Source organism: Phoca vitulina, unplaced genomic scaffold (assembly GCF_004348235.1).
Source record: "Phoca vitulina isolate PV1807 unplaced genomic scaffold, GSC_HSeal_1.0 scaffold12, whole genome shotgun sequence".
Taxonomy (NCBI): Eukaryota; Metazoa; Chordata; class Mammalia; order Carnivora; family Phocidae; genus Phoca; species Phoca vitulina.
In genome coordinates, this window is record NW_022589715.1 from 1100543 (window position 1) to 1117194 (window position 16652).

General features: G+C 42.2%; 1 protein-coding gene across 5 annotated transcripts in view; it reads left to right on the forward strand.

Annotated features, from left to right (window-relative positions):
- Positions 1-16652, forward strand: part of LTBP1 (latent transforming growth factor beta binding protein 1) — a 389228-nt gene that overhangs the window by 125393 nt on the left and 247183 nt on the right. For 4 of the 5 annotated variants that reach the window (XM_032410265.1, XM_032410266.1, XM_032410267.1 and 1 more), the window contains one exon: positions 5868-6037. In XM_032410265.1, coding sequence (XP_032266156.1) covers positions 5868-6037 — 170 coding nt within the window. The remainder of the gene's footprint in view (positions 1-5867; positions 6038-16652) is intronic. The other variant, XM_032410268.1, reaches the window with a different exon arrangement.

A 16652-nucleotide genomic window follows, 5' to 3' on the forward strand; every position in this document is an offset into this window, starting at 1 on the left:
GAAGTTGTATGGGATTGTCTCCCCGCTGCTTATAACGATACAGAGGTTTCCACGGATTCAGGTCTTCAGATGGCCAGCCCTACCCCTAAGCTCCGGCCTCTTTTTCCTTTTCTGTCTGGTCCATGTGTCACAGCACGCCACCTGTCAAATGTACGGCCCACTGCAGCCACACTCCTGTCACTACTCTGAATGGTGCCAGTGACCTCCCCAGCCCAGGCGTGGCCTTTCCTCATTTCTTTCCCTGCTTTTTCTGCTGCATTTGGCAGGTGGTCCTCTCTCCTTTCCTCCTAGGAACTTTCTTCCATTTATCATTTCTGGACCCACGTTATTCTTGTTTTTCTCCTAATTTTCCCCCCATTTTCTCTTTATGTCCCTACCCTTATGTGTGAATGTCCTCCAGACCATGTGGTTCTGTGTTCTTTTTTTCTGAAACATTTTTGCCTTTGAAGAAGTTGGCTCCTCTTTGAACATCACTTTTCCTCATCTTGGAGGCTTTCCCTAATTGCCCCTCAGAGACTTGCTCCATGTTCTGTCTCTATCATAATTACCATCCTCACAGACTGACCCTTTCTTCTGCCTGCCATAACTCAGCATGCTTCTTTGCTGTTTCTTTTCTCCTTGGCCTTGAACAAAAATACCTGTCCAGTCAACCAGGCTCGAAACCTTCATTGTCACTTGAGTCCTTTTCTTTTTGTCCCCAGCTGTCCTGCATTTAATCCTCAAGTCCTATTCGTCCTCTGGTAGTTAGCTCCACCCAGCCATTTCTTCATTTATTCCTTTTAAGTGTTGTCTTGACACTTCTTGCCCTAGGAGGTGAAGATTTAGCTTATTTACTTCACATCTTACTCCCCACCCTTTCTCTCAAAATCATTATTTCATTTTTATAGCTTGTGTACACCCCAATAGCACATTTATGCTTCTATTTCTTCTTCTGTCAATGTCATCTATCAAGGTCATGAATATTATCTGATGACCCTGCATTTTATAAGGTGAGGGCAGTGGCTCTCCCAGTCTTCCCTCCCCTTCTCCTCCTCTTCAAGAATCTTCCAGCCTTCTTTAGCTAATTCTGTACATTAATATCACCAAAGTTGGGAACCCGGTTGTTTCTGACAGTTACAGCATTTGTAATATTTTGTCCATGGATGTACCACTCAATGCTTGGGTTTCTCTCTCTCTATCTGTCCTTCGCTCTCATGCATGCTTCTTGAAGGAGAGTGTTCCTAGCATCAAATTTGAATGTATTCTCCATTTTTCTTTCCAACAGTTGCATTTATACCATATAGTCAAGTGTCTCCAAAATCACAATCATATTTTCCAATCCTGTGACTCCTTTTCCCCCTGGGATCATTCTCCCAGAGCTCCCTGTCTTCCTGATTTCCTGGCAAGCTTCTTTTTAGGGGAAAAATGGGAGACCAGCCTTTTGAGCTAGGGGAACCCGGAATCCAGAATGAGAAGGCCTCACTCCGGGAGTAGGGAGCAGTAAGTTTTGTGGTTTATACAACCTACTTCCATTCTTTTAGAGAAGAGTACTCATTTTTTTTTTCCCCCTGAGAAGAGTAGAAGTCTGACATCTGGATGCTTTGTTTGCTAGAGTTGGGGAGGATAGCTGCCTTTATATATAGATTTTTAGTTAAGACACCAGTGTTCAGCCCTACTTTTTATCACCCTTTGCTTTACTTGGTTTCAGGTCCAAACCTCCTCTGTGTTTCCCAGAGAATATCGTCTCCTTTGTGCCTGTGCCCTCACAGAGTGATTCTTGACCAGTGCCCTTAAGCCTACTGGTTGCAACCCATTAGGGAGTCATGAAGTCATGAAATCAGTGTAGTGGTTCAAGACTGTCACTTAAAAAACAGATTAGAGGAAAATCTCAAGGTGCCCTACACATGCTAAGGGTAAATATTGTTTCCTAACACTTGTTTTAGTTATATAAAAACACAGACCCGTATGTACACGTGAATTGGATCTCAAGTAAAATGGACTTCTTGCTGCAGGTTGAACTAAAAGAAGTTAGGAGAATATTTTTCAGGTCATGGCTTCCTCCATGCTGCTACAACAGTCATCATTTCTCAATCCACTTTGAATCTTACAGATTTGTTGAAGTATCTCTTGTGGGTTTATTAATGGGTATAACAAACCATATTTAGTACCCTGTGTGGCACATAATCTGAAGGGATGCTGGAACAGAGACCTAGAGATCCAGCTCTGCCAAGTGTTAACTCCTTATTTATAGGATTGAAGGGACATATGTCTTGGGGGCGCCCAGTGGAGGGAGGAGGGAGGGGCACTAAAGGTCTTGGGATAGCGGCTCTTTATCAGAACAGAATATTGCCATATTTTAATGACTAGTGTGGCTGTATTGTTGGGTAACAGCCAAATGTCAACTCTGGATTAAATCTTTTTTTATTCCTTAAAATTTTAAGGGCATCTTTGGAGGAAGGTGAGATATATAGGTACCTAAAAAAACAAAACAAAACATTTTGAACCAGAGGTCCTACAGTTTTCATTTTTAACTTAATTTTCTCAAATATTTTAGTTCTCTTTAAAAAAAAAACTGTAATGCTCTGACAAACCTGATGTTCACTAGTGATAGTTAAGCCTCCCTACCCACCGCCCCCCCCCCCAACCCCGGGAGGAGGGAAGAATGGAGAAAATCCCAATTGAAATGAAAGGAGAGAGATTATTCCTGAAATACTTGGGTAAAAAGGAAGAGTTAAAGAGGATATATATTTGTAAGGCTAGAGGGGAAAGTGGACGCCAACCATGAAGGGAGGAAGAGAGAAGAGGATGCGAATCATGTATTTGTGAAATGAGTGATCGCACAGTTTCCTCCGTTTGCTCCACGTGATGCCACCATCCATGGCTTTGCTTCTTTCTCTGTGGGGCCGTCATGCAGAGTGGCTTCAGTCTATTCCTGTGTGTTGACACGCTTGCACTGGGGAAAAGGAAAGGTGATGGAGAAAGGGAAGCGCAGTTCAGGTGTAGCTCCATATTTGCAATCTGTTTGTGACTTTGGCAAGTGCTTCTACTGCAGTAAGACATAAGTACCATTACACTGGCATTTACTCACTGCTCATTTCCTTGGGTCCATGATAGCTGAGGGTTGTCACTCAAGTTCGAGACCCGGTAATCCCATCTTCCTTGTTTGTTCATTACTTTCCAGTTAGGTGTTGGGAAAAGGCGCCCATATGTAAGCTTTCAGCTCATTTCTTGGTGCCTCTCACTTCCTTGATTCAGAAGGGAAAGAAGGGAGGACCTCAACTAGAGGCAGATCTCCCCCCCTCGGCCCCGAGTCCATCCTACCTGGCAACAGTCAGAGCTGGATGCTGTCCTCTTGTGAACAGCAATACTTCTGCCAGCAGGGGCCAGCAACATAGTGACAGGATGACAGCATAGCTGGGGAGTGAGTTGCCCTGGAGATGAGAAGAAGGGCTTCCTGTTTTCATGAGGCTGATGGAGTAGACTTGTGGTTCTTATCACTCACCACCAGATGTGTCCAGCTGTTACACTTTCTACTCGATCCCAACCAAACACACTTAACGTTCAAACCAACACTTACATCATCAAAACAAAAGTGTTTACAACGTTAAGCCTTACTTAGGCTTTTAGCAATTTAAGTCATTAGTCTAGTGATAGAGGGAGTACCCTTTCATGGAATTGTGTCTGGGAAAACTCAGGCCCAGGGCGGATTTTCCTAGGCTTTCCTGCAACTCCAAGCTTTAGAGTGGTGGATCGAGGTCCCTGACTTGCTAAGAGGGAAGCACTCTTCATCCCACTCTCTTCCTTCATTCTCATGGACGCCTTGTCCTGCAGAATAGCTCATTCATCAGCTCCAGTTAGAGTCAGTCAAATAGACTGACTTTATTCAGGACTGTTCCTGCTTTTGATGAGACACTGTGTGGTTGTGTTTTTGGTGGCTTGACAACTGACCTTTCATACTCCCCTGTCACAGTGTCATTTCTTCCTCTCGTTTAGAGTCCCTTGTTAGGGACAATCTTTGGGGCTTTGGGGTACCTTATCAGTGTGATTATATCCCAGTCAACCATTTCCCAAGTTCATGTATCATAGTTTGGGAATATTTTGATCGGTTTAGATGGCTTTAATATGCCACATTTGGTAAAATTCAAGGTTACCACTGGAGAGGTCGCCTTCCATAGGCTTAGTTTGCTGCTAAAATGCTCTGTCTCAGCAGTTTTGGTAGCAATTAAGCATTTTTTGGAATTAGTTGGTGTATCTTCTTTATATTGTTTGATTATTTATTAGTCTTGCTTAGCTAATGATTTTAGTTCTGTTCCCCAGGGAATTATTAAATCTGGGCAAAGGCTTATTATTTTAAATTTTACATGCTGAATAATATTCCATTGTGTATATATTACCACATCTTCTTTATCCATTCATCTATCGATGGACACTTGGGCTGTTTCCATATCTTGGCTATTATAGATAATGCTGCTATAAACATAGGGGTGCATGTATCCCTTTGAATTAGTGTTTTTGTATTGTTTGGATAAAATACCCAGAACTAATATAACACTGTATGTTAAATATACTGGAATTAAAATAAAAAAATTATTTAAAAAAAAAGAACAGTTTCCATTACATGTAACAAAAGAGAACTGTCATAGAAAATGGTTGGACCAGAGGGTGAATACACAGTAATTGTGTTCAGGAGTCCCCAGAGTTCTTGACTTGTGGTATTGAAGAAAGGAGATTGTGATTAGTTATTCTTACCATTGTTATTATTCTTAGGAACTAGTCATTATGAAACATTTAACCAGAATAGTATGGTTTTAATTATTATGAGATACAGCATAAAATATTTAAATGTTAACTAGAAAAAGTTGAATGTTTCTTCCTTATCATAATTATATTTCAAAAGATAATTTAAAAAATTCTTTTTTTCCAGTTTTTGTGTGTTCAGATTCTTTATGAGCATTTTTCCTTTGCCCTGTGTGACAGAGGTTCTGTGGTACGGGTTAGGAAGGTGAGGCTGAGAGCTTGCCCATCTTCCCTTCTATCATTAGGAAGGTCCCACCGTTTACTCTTCAGGCTCTGACTGTGGAGAGTTAATTTTGCATAACTGATCAAGCGGGGGATTTCTTGCATAGCCCCCTTTCTGTTTTTCCTTCTTCCTTTCCCCTCTTTGCATTTCCAATACTACCCACTTATCAGTGTATTTAAAATGCACTTTTTAAATATATGTACCTGCTCGTGTATAGGTCATTGTCTTTCTTACATACAAATGTCCTGTGTTCTGCACACAGGCTGTGGTAACTTTGCTCTGAATCCTGTGATAGAATCCACCTGTGGTGGCCTATTTAGCCTATGCTTCTTGACTAGAGAGGCAGAGTCCCTTTTAAGGATTATTCCTTCCTTTCCTTCCTTTCCCTCCTTTTCTTCCTTTCCTTCCCTCCCTCCCTCCCTCTCTCTTTCTTTCTAGATTTATTTATTTATTTGAGAGAGAGAGACCGAGAGAGAGAGAGAGAGAGAGAGAGTGCATGAGCAAGGGGGAGAGGGAGACAAACTCGGCTGAGTGTGGAGCCCCATACAGGGATTAGTCTCACAACCCCCAGATCATTTTTAGTAGATGTGCTGCCGAAGCGAGCACTCACAACCCCCAGATCATGACCTGAGCCAAAACCAAGAGTCAGATGCTTAACCAACTGAGCCACCCAGGTGCCCTGTGTTAAGGTTTCTACCCCGTGTAAGCGGTTAGTTCCTTGTATTATAAATGGTCAGCTACAGTATTTGAAGGAAAAATTGAGCCTTGTGTGAAATCTCTTTCCTTTCTGAGTTTAATTTCTTATTTTTCCCATCTTAGCTTTAAAAATCCATAATTAATTTCCCTATCCTGGCTTTGTTCTTCCCAGAGTGACACCCCTTTCCTCACAGAATGTGATGATTCATCATGGCCAGACCCAGGAATATGTGCTCAAGCCCAAGTACTTTGCAGCGCAGAAGGTGATTTCGGGAGAGCAGTCCACTGAAGGTTCGTTCCCTTCGAGATACGGGCAGGGTCAAGTCACGGCACCTTTTCAGTGTGAGTATAGTCTGGTCAATGATTTTTCTAAGTTACAGTATCACAGTTTGGAAATACTTTGGTTTAGATGGCTTTAATATGTCACAGGGGATAAAACGTAAGAGTCATTTAAAAAAAAAAAAAACAACAACAACCCAAACACAACAAACCCACCCTCGTTCCCCAAACAACCAGACAGCGGCCCATTTTCTTTATTTTGAGAAAGGCAGTTTCCTTGGATGTTGGCAGAGAATCTGCAGTGACCTGCCTGTATTTCTGTTTCTGCAAGATGACTCCATTTCTGAGACATACTTGTTCTCCTTTTAGATACAGTTGTATGCCCGACCTGTTTACATTGACAAAATATTTTCTTTAGTAAGCTAGCCAGGATTCATGCCCTGTGAAATGTCTGAAATGCCCTGCATTACTCTCTGAGGTTCACCTCCAGCGGATATTTTTATGACATGAGGTCCACTTTATAGTCTCTGCAGCAGATGGTGTGGCAGGTTTTCGTCTGAATTTGTAAAAAGCGATTGTACCCGAGGCCAGCTTGGTTACTATCTCACTATGTGGGAAGCTCAAGGACAAGTCCTGGCTCAAAGGGTGGGGAATGTGATGATTTGTGGTTTAGGTATTACAGAGTGTCTGCTTGCAGCATCTGGAGGAAACGTTCTGGAGCGAGGCGCAGACCATTCAGAGCCGAGAGCTAGACGCACGCCCTCCTTCCAGCAGCTTCCTGCTCCGTCTCACACTGACTGATTGCCTGAGCCACAAGAAATAGAGGAGAAGGCCAGTTGTTCCATTGAAAAGGAGTGTCTTTCACCACCAAAAACAGTGCAAAGAGCTGAGACAGAGTTTTTACAACTGTTGGGCCCTTCAGAAGTCTGTATCTGTGTGGGTTTCATTCCCTGGGCCCATCCCCACCTCCCTGCGTTGGTCACCATTCTAGAGTGATTGACTCTTCCCTTAGAATTGGTAACTTAACAAAAAGGGTATCTCGTGTAAGGTTTGCACCTTGCATTTTTCATCTTTTGAGAAAATTCTGCTCAGTGACCTGAGGCTGGATTCCCCAGAGCAATAGTGCGGTGAGGTTCATAGGGCCCATGAGGACAGCAAGCTCTGGGGATTTTCAAGGGGGAAGAACGGAGAAATCCCATAAATTATCTTCTTGTCTTTTTGGTGAGATACTTTCAAGTTATTTGCATAACAATAGAGGCGTCCATCTTGTTTTTAAAGACCGTTTGGTGTAAGTGCTTCATAACCTGTTCTTTGTGAATATCCCTGAGTATATAATATTTTTCTAATCTTAATTTAAAAAATAACCCCAAAGAGGTATACTTATTATTTCTTTGGGTTTTTATATAGATCAGGGATTTCGTAGAATCTTCCCAGAATTAGAATGTGTTGGGAAGAAAGTTTTTGGAAGCTTTTAATCTTACTGATAAGGGAGAGAATTTTGAACTCTATGGAAGCGTCAGGAAAAGGTGGTCTGAGAATCACTGGTATTGAGACTAGAGACGGGACTGGTTTGGGTTTGTCGATGATTCGTTATTGGAATGACTGGTCCCACGATGTGTGTGTATTTTAAACTCTCAGACCTTTGTTGAAGTGTCTTCTAGAAGATGAAATTATATTTTAGAAAAACAGGAAGAGTTTATCTGTATTGTCCATAAATTTCCCAACCTTTCTGTTTAAATGTAGTTTTTCCATAGCTGGGAGCTAGTAAAATAATTCAGACTAACACATAATCACAGTGATGGGGTTCTCTGCTCAAAGTCTCCAGGAGTTAGTGGCTGTTCAAAAAAAAAAAAAGGAACTAACTGAAATAGGCATATAGAAAGGCCAGGAAAGGCAATGTGGCTATTTTTTGCTGAGCCCGGAACTCTGTTGAGAGCTGGAAGGCTAATGGGAAAATTTTAAAAAGAGGTAATTTGGCAGGACCATGAGAATATGGAAATAGCAAAATTGGGTAAGACCAACAATAGAAAGATTAAAACTAGAAAGGAGGAACGAGTAATACTAAGAACCTAAAAGTAATGTCTCCCCACATCAGCTTCACATTAGGTGAAAGGAGCCCCCAAGGACACCTTACATGTAACAGAAAGGAAGAGAATGTTAGTAAGGAAGTGTGAGGAAAAGCAGGAACTTTTAGTGTCTTTCATTTCATCTTTATAGAAGAGATCAAACGTAAACAGGTGAACCTCTCGTTTTGCTGAAGACTTTTAAGGTTCAATTTTAGGAGTAGCTAATTCTGACTCATGAGAAAAACAGAGGCTATTACCAGCAGGTAGGGATAATATGTCTTGGAAAGAGACTTAGCGACCAGCGTCATAACAGTCCACTGCCGTTACTTTTGGGAAGCTTTGGCGACTAGAGAAAACATTGAGGTTGGCAAAAGACAAGTGTTGTTTTCCCTGTTGAATTGGGATAAAAAAGGTGGTCTACTGTAATGAATGTAGGTTTATTTTATTTTTTTTAAAGATTTTATTTATTTGACAGAGAGAGAGCACAAGTAGGCAGAACAGCAGGGAGAGGGAGAGGGAGAAGCAGACTCTCCACCGAGCAGGGAGCCTGACGTGGGGCTCGATCTCAGGACCCTGGGATCATGACCTGAGCCGAAGGCAGACGCTTAACCGACTGAGCCACCCAGGCGCCCGGTGAATGTGGCTTTAATAGTATCATGCAAACAGCATCCATGGTGCTTACTTAGAGCTCTAAGCATCATGTAAATTAGTCACTTTATAATAGGGGAGCCAGGAGCCCTACAAGCCTAGTGAATAAGGATTTGCTGTTGACGCCCGGTAGGTCAAGAGAGAAATGGTCAGAAGAAGCAGGAAAAGGATGACAGTGGTGGGGGCAGGGTATGATGGGTTCAGTAAAGCGAAGTGTGTTAATATGTTATGTCTAGCACTCTCTAGATAAAGCAAAGTAGATGGGGAGAAACAAACTATCACGTTGCTAGGGAGGTGTTCTCTGCTGCGAAGAATGAACATTTTATTAGGATTTCCCAGAGTTTTGATGACCTGACGTGTCATCCCTTAACACTGTGCACATACTGCTTTTCGTGTCTTGGTTCTGTGCTTTACCATCCTTCTGAGTCACTTCCCAGGTTGCTTGACATCCTGTGTTGGGTGTTTGCTGCTTACTGGCTGTCTCTAGCATAGTGGTGCTATGCTTTATTCATTGGTCTTAAGAGAATTTAATTTGCACGACTATCAGCTACAGCAGGGGTCTGTAAACTTTCTCTTAAAGGATCTGATAGTAAATACTGCAGGCTTGGAATTGTGAGGATGTTACATATAGGTTCTTACATAACTGTTGAAAATGTGACAATTTAAAAATGTGAAAATCATTCTTAGCTGGCAGGTTGTAAAAAAAAAAAAAATTGAGTGGAGTGGCTGGCTAGATTAGTCTCATGGGTGGTCAAGTTAGCCAGGTGCTGATCTAATGCCTTAGTCTCTCAGTATATGAAAAACATCTAGAGTTTAGACCTGTAGGTACCTAGATCATAGCCATTGAATTAAAAGCTGTCCAAGAGGCCCTGCCTATAACCAGCTGTCTTTCATTGTCACTGTCCCTGGCAACCTTCCCTCCTCACCATCATGTTCAGATAAATCTCCACTAGTTTGAAGGCAGCCAGAAAAATACAAACTACTAGAAGACCACTCTAGTCTGATATGTCTAGTTTCCTTTACTGTTAGAGTGACAAGCCACACAGCAATTGGGAAAATAATGGATGTTACTCCCGGTTGTTTAAGGAAAGACTTTTAATATTGACAGAAATAACATTTTTATTGGATGAACCAGTAACTGCCATCTGGCTAGACTGAATCACATTAAGCTATCACCTGAAGTCCTCCAAAAGTTAAACATAGTTGTTATATGACCCAGCGTTTCCACTTCTAGGTATATATCCAAGAGAATTGAAAACATATGTTCATACAAAAACTTGCATACAAATGTTCATAGCAGCATTATTCATAACAGCCAAAAAGTGAGAACAACCAAAGTGTCTCTCCTCTGATGAATATATAAACAAAATATGGTGTATCTTACAAGGGGGTTGTTCAGCCATAAAGAAGGAATGGAATATTGATACATGCCACAGCGTGAATGAACCTTGAAAACACGTGGAGTGAAGGAATCCAGACACGAAAGGATTCAGATCACATATAATTCCGTTATGCGAAATGTCCAGAATAGGCAAATCCATACAGACAGAAAGTAGATTAGTGATTGCTAGGGGTTGAGGAGAAGGGGGAATGGGGAGTGATTGTTTATGAATAAGGAGTTTCTTTTGGGTTGATAAGTATTGTGGAATTAGATAGTCATGGTGGGTGTATGACCTGTGAACCTGTGAATATATTAAGAGCCCTGTTACATTAAAAAAATTAAAGTACTTACAGTTTTTTTTTTTTTTTTGCGCCACATAGGTAGTTACAAAAGACTTAGCATGACCTCCAGGAATGGAGCTCCTTGGGCTCTAAGTATGGTATGGGCTGAGGGGTCTGCTTTATCCAGTATCTTCCTTGGTAACTTCTAGGAAAAAATTGAGTATGTAAACCAAATTCTATTGTGTTTATTTTAGTATTTATAACCCAGAGGAAGAAAAGTTAAAGTGACTTGGTAACATTTGAAAAATCATCTTTTAAAAAACATTCGAGACTATTAGTATAACATACGCTCAGGAAGAAACCCAAATAATTCATGCAAAAAGAGATTCGTTTGGCATAACTCGCTAGAAAAAGACCTTGAAGGTAATTAATGAGTATCCACACCAGGCTATCTGCTGTTGTAGTAGAAACACCGTGGGATGCTCGATGATGTTAAAAGCAGAGAATATTTCTATTATCATCTGTGGTGGAAGGACGTTTTTATCTTCAGGGCTATAAGTACTGGAGAGCTTCCTAAGAAAAGTGGTAGACTTACTTAAAATGGAGATCTTTAGGATGAGCAGAAATATTCATGTAACTGAAATGGTTTGCAGGTTATGCAAAGAGCCCTAAGAGCTAAAAGACTGGGCAATCTCTGACTTAAATATACAGCTGCTTAGTCTCTTTTTCTATTATATTTTAATATTTGGAAATATTTAGCAATTAAAACTTCTCTAAATCAGATTTTCCATTGCCAATTCCAGTTGTTTTCCTGTCAAGATGGACTTAGCTTTTAAACAGGTTATTTATGTTTTAAAGTCATCTAAAATTTTAGTTTAATTTCACTTAAATTTTCTTTAATTTCATTTAAATTTAAATTTTAAATTTAATTTCAGTTTTTCATTTAAATTTTAAATTTCAGGAAAGACACATGTCCTCTTTTACATGCTACCTTTTTAAAGTTTTAAAAGCAGATACAAGTCAGACTCTTAAAAGAATTGCCAGTTTTCCCTCTGATGTGCTGAAATATGGGGGAGAGATGGATTGCTGGCCTTTCAGACACACGGTCCTGTTAAATTACAAAAGTTTGGACAAGCTCACTACTTTCAGTGTTAAGCAGAGCCTTGCTGCTTGACTAAGCAGCCACCGTGGTGCAGGAAGAAGGTACGCAGCCCCCCACTGGGCCCCTCCGGACAGAAGAAAATATAATCCTGCTTGCACTGGGACCACCTTAGCCCTGGATCCTGTGGTCTCTGTTGACTTCTTTCAGTCCTTGCAACAGAGCAGGCAGCTCAGCAACTGCCCAGCAGTCAGTCACAGGCTACCTGGAATTCCTGGCCCCCCCATTTAAAGATAGAGCAGGCAGCCAGGTGTCAGGCCTGAGAGGGGGAGGCGAAGATGCCATTGTTCTCACACCAGCAGCCTTGCTACCTGAGCCCCCGCATCCCAGCTCTGGCCTGACTATAGCCCACAGTCCCAGGCAGTGAGGAGCACGGACCCTTTGGCCACGAGACCTCCTCTTTGTACTCTAGTGACACTGTGGTTGAATGTGCTAGCATGAGCCTCCAGGCTTTGTTCCCAGTGACATCAAGAAGCATAACAAGGCATGGAAGCATCTCAGGGTTTGATGGTTATGTCTCCCCCTTGAAAAAGTAAGTTCCTATGTTTGGAGTGAGGATTGTGTATGGTTGCAGACTGGTACAGCGAAGAGATTACCCGTAAAACCATGCATTTCCTGGTTGTTCTCACTGTGGGAACGCAGTGCTTCTGCAAAGACTCAGAGCTGACAAGGTTTTTTCTTTGGCAAAACAAATCCGAAGGTTAGGAGGCAGGCAGTGTTTGGCCGGGACTGTTCTGCTTATCCCAGCCACTTCAAGGAGGTAGACAAGAACACTACTAAAAGGCTCTGGATGCCCAGTGCCAGTCTGAGTCATCACAGAGAGAGTCTGCGGTATAGCTCAGAGCACCCACCATGGGATAGAAGGTGATGTGAGGGAGAAAGACCACATTCATCCTCCATCTGTTGGCCCTTCACAAAAGAGGAGAGAAACCCTGGACCGGCTATTGGATAAAGACAAATGTAGATGCAATCAGTAGAGATGAGGAAATCAGAGCCAGATTGCTCTGCATGGGATGAATTGTGATCAAGAGATCTTCAGGGGAGGAGCAGTTTGAAAATGCAGGTAAAGAAGTATCTGGTCCCGAGAACCACCCAAGCCTCATTTTAGGATATGAGTGTGAAGGGAGAAAAGAAAGAGCAGAGGGAGAAATTGCTTGTGCTGGCAACTCCAGGTGTCTGCGTTGCCCTCACCGACAATTACTGATTGATGGGAGCCCCACTGGGGCCAAGCTCTGCCCATGGACTGAGTGTGCACTTCAGGGGAAGAAGAATTCCCAAGGCACACGTTCTGCAGCCTTGACAGCCTTCCCTGTGTGGAGACCACCTTTGGCTGGGTCAGGTGCAAATGAATATCTTTGGGATTGGCCCCACAACAAACCAGTGGGTACCAAGTGGAAGTGGGACCAGGCAGGAGCTAGATCTTCCAAGAAGCTGATGAAAACTAATGAAGAAACAGTTTAGCATTTAAAATACTAGGTGGGAAAAAAGACTGCTTTAAAGAAGGAATTATGGTAAAGCTCCATGCTTTTTGCCTTATGAAATCAAATTCCTGATTGGTCTGTTCGGTCACCTACACACTCTGTGTGGGAATAAGGAACCTCGAGCCGGTTTCCAGCTGTATGTCAGTGTGGTTGTTAGCACTGTAGATGGCTAAAAGAGTATCACCTATTCTTCAGTGATTTCTGGCAAAGTCCTTGTTGGCTTAAATGCCTACTGGATGGCAAAGCCGCAGCATTCCTTGGTACAAACTGATGCTCGAGAAAGCATTCCAGTGAATGTGGGTGAAGGACCAGGGTTTTGCTGAGCCAATGCCCTCAAGAATCTATATTCCATTGAAGAGCAGGGTATTACCTGCTGTAGAGAGGGTTATATGTGCAGTCTTACCATGGCCACTGTGCCTCAGTTGGGGGTGGTGAGCGCAGGTGGTATGTTTTATCCGGCAGTTGTCTGATCACATCCCAGTCCAGGAAGGTGGGCGAACATGAATGTTCTCTTTGCCTCTTGATTGCTTACACACAGTGGAAGATCACTGGGAAATGGTAGACATAGACTGATTATAAACACTTCCAGGAAGCTTATCCAGCAATATTAAAAACAACAGTGGAGGAAAACCTAGAGTGAAGGGTTATGTAATCTAAATTCTCCAATGGGCAGCCTTTCGTGCCAGAGAAGGAGGTTTCAATCCCAAGGGTCCCAGATTTCATAATAAATAAAGTAATCCAAGGATATTTCTGGGTGTTGAGACCAAGTTCAAGATACTGAGATGGTTCCAGAATATTCTGTGATCAAACTGTGATAATGGTGGGGGAAAATACCATGAATGGATTTACAGGTTGCCTGGAAAGAACAAAACAGCGTTTTGGGAGGAGAAAAATCTGTGTTTGAAGAGATGCTCCTACTCAGACTTTGGATTTCTCTGCCAGAAACGGAGGGCTTTACTTTGATTTTATTTCTGAAAATAGTTTCTAGGAAATAATCATTGTTAAAGTTGAATTGATGGTTTTGAATCAACAGAAATGAGATTGTACAAAAATATTGCTAAGGAGATATTCCGAAGGGAATTGAAATAGAATTGGTATTTACTCAGGTTAGTCCCCTTAAAAGAGGGGTCCTCTTAGCATTGAAAATTACTGATTGTGGTGAGTCTGTCTTCCCCGCTTTGAGGTAAAGACCTCCCTACCTCCCTTACATTTTATGACCTTTAAAGGGTTTGTGTTGTAATTTTCTACCATTTTAGTTCTGCATGATTTTTTGATACTTACTTAGCATTAGCCCCTTTTAAATAGAAATGTATCTTTACTGAAACCCAGTTGCCCAACTTCTGTGTTCCTGTACAGAGGAAATACAAGGTCACACATGGCTGGAATGGGAGGGAAACCTTTCTTCCCTAAAAGGTAATTGCAATATGGTTATATTTGAGTACTTCTTCTGACAGGAAAATGGTAAACCACGAAGTGTGTATGTATGCTGTATGTATATTATATGCATGTATACACATACATGTTCAATCACATATATAAATATGTGTGTTATTTCAAGAGTTTCTTTGCAACCGCCTACATTATCCATCTCACAAGTATGCATTAAAAAAAAAAAAAATTCGTGGAGCCCTAACAGCGCTTCCCCCATTTGCGCTTCCAAGGTCCCAGCTTTTTAACTAAATGAAAACTTTAAACAGGCCATGGTTGCTCTTGTGAAAAACCTCATAGTTATTTCAAAACCCCTGTATCCTAGGAACAGACATAGAAAGCTTTGGGGAAGCAAAAGAATCTGGACAGCAGGTGGGAGGGCGGTCGTCATGTGGTTCCCTATGGTAGATGGCCCCTGGGCTGCTTGCGTGGGATCGAGGGCTCGCTGCTAACGATGCCTGGAGCCGCACGCACCAGGCAGCTGTGCTGCTTGTTTTAATGAAGCCCACTTACCGGCTGCAGGTGCATCTCCTGCTGGCCACCGCCTGATTCGGGTGCCGCAGAAAGCGGAGCTCTTCCTCCCACACGTTAGGGGTCCGTGCCCCCGAAGAGCCACTGAAGGAGGCTCTGCTTGACTTTGGAGGGCTCCCGAATAACACTCCCCAAACAAAATCTTTTGATGTTTTTTTTCCCCTTTATTCGTCATTCAGAAATATTATGCCGCCTTTGGTGATTCAGTTAGGTAGATGCTATCTGGTCCAAAGGTCTTTTTCTTTGTGTGTGTAACTCTAGATATTTAACAAAAACAAGGCACGATTTAAGTGTGCTTTAGTTTGTTTTTACAGGGAGAGAGGGAGGCACGTATATTTTGTTAATATTTTCCTGTCCTGTTTAACTTTTCTCCATGACATTTTTTTATCCCAGAATAAATAATAAAAATGTAGATCTTATTTACATGTAATTCTTTCTTCCCTCCTCCTCCTCGCCATGGCTTCCTTGTGGGTATAGTGGACTTTGCCACCCCATTGACTTGGAACTTGGCTCTGTGACTTGCTCTTAGTAATGGGGTGTGGGTGGAATGACAGTGTGCCATCTCTGAGCTTAAAGTTGTATGGTTCCACTCTTCCTTGTACCGTGAAAACCCTATGGATCCGGTCTGCTGACATGCCAGTTCCTTTGACTTCTGTTTTTCTTAGATTACCTTAGCAGGGCAGAAGATGGACTTTTTAAGACAATCTGGACAGTTGTTAGTCTCAGAGCAGATGATACTCTTTTAATCAGCTAGGATACATACAGGGAAAAATGCTACTCTGGGTGACCTCACCCTCTCGCCACAGTGGACTAGAAGATGAGTAGGCACTTGACCCAAGAAAACCAACCTGAGTTGGCTAGCTGCTGTAAGGTGGCCTGACAGAAGAGCATTGCCTAAGAGGGATGACGCTGATGAAGTAAGATTGACCAGAATTTTTCAAGGAATTTGTAAGTTAGAGGGGAACAGTAAGTGACTGGAACAGAAGTAGAATACCAAGTAGAAGCATAAACAACCAGGAGAAGCTTTGTGTCATGTTAATGTTGGGTCCAAGAATGAAGTCTAACGGCATTTTCTGAAAAGCATTTTCTGGATATAGGGCAACATATAATGGGTTGCTGAAAGTACTATGAATTCTTAATGTCTTCCCAGTTATTGAAGTATATTCTAGTCTCCATAAGGTCTGGCCTATGTGGCTGGCCGTTTTGGGTTGTGTTGAGACTTGCATCTCCCATGTTGCTGAGCATAGCTTTATTGTACAATCCCATCACTTGAGAGTGTGTGCAACACACGCCCCCCCCCCATTGTATTGTAGGTAGAGACCCCAGCTAGCACACATTCTGTTTGAACCCTTCCCTTTAATAGCTGCTTGTCTTGATGTCTCAGAGCACCAAAGACTGTCTTTTAGAGAAGGATAACCCAGCTGCTTTACTCTCCTTCACTGCCTTAGTCTGTCTGTAACCTCTTATTCCTGAGAAAGCTTGGGGTGTTGGGAGATGCACAGACAGGTGAGTGGGGTCAGCTACCTATGTTCTCCAAGACCACTGAGCACTCAGAATTGTTCTGCCTGGCCTGGGGTTTCATAGGGCCTGTGCTTTTGCCAAATTTATATCTCAGTACCCATTTGGATTTTTAATAGAAATGTTTTCAGCTTTCGAATTCTTGCTCACATGGAATGGAGAATGTCCAGCTTCAGTTCATTAGT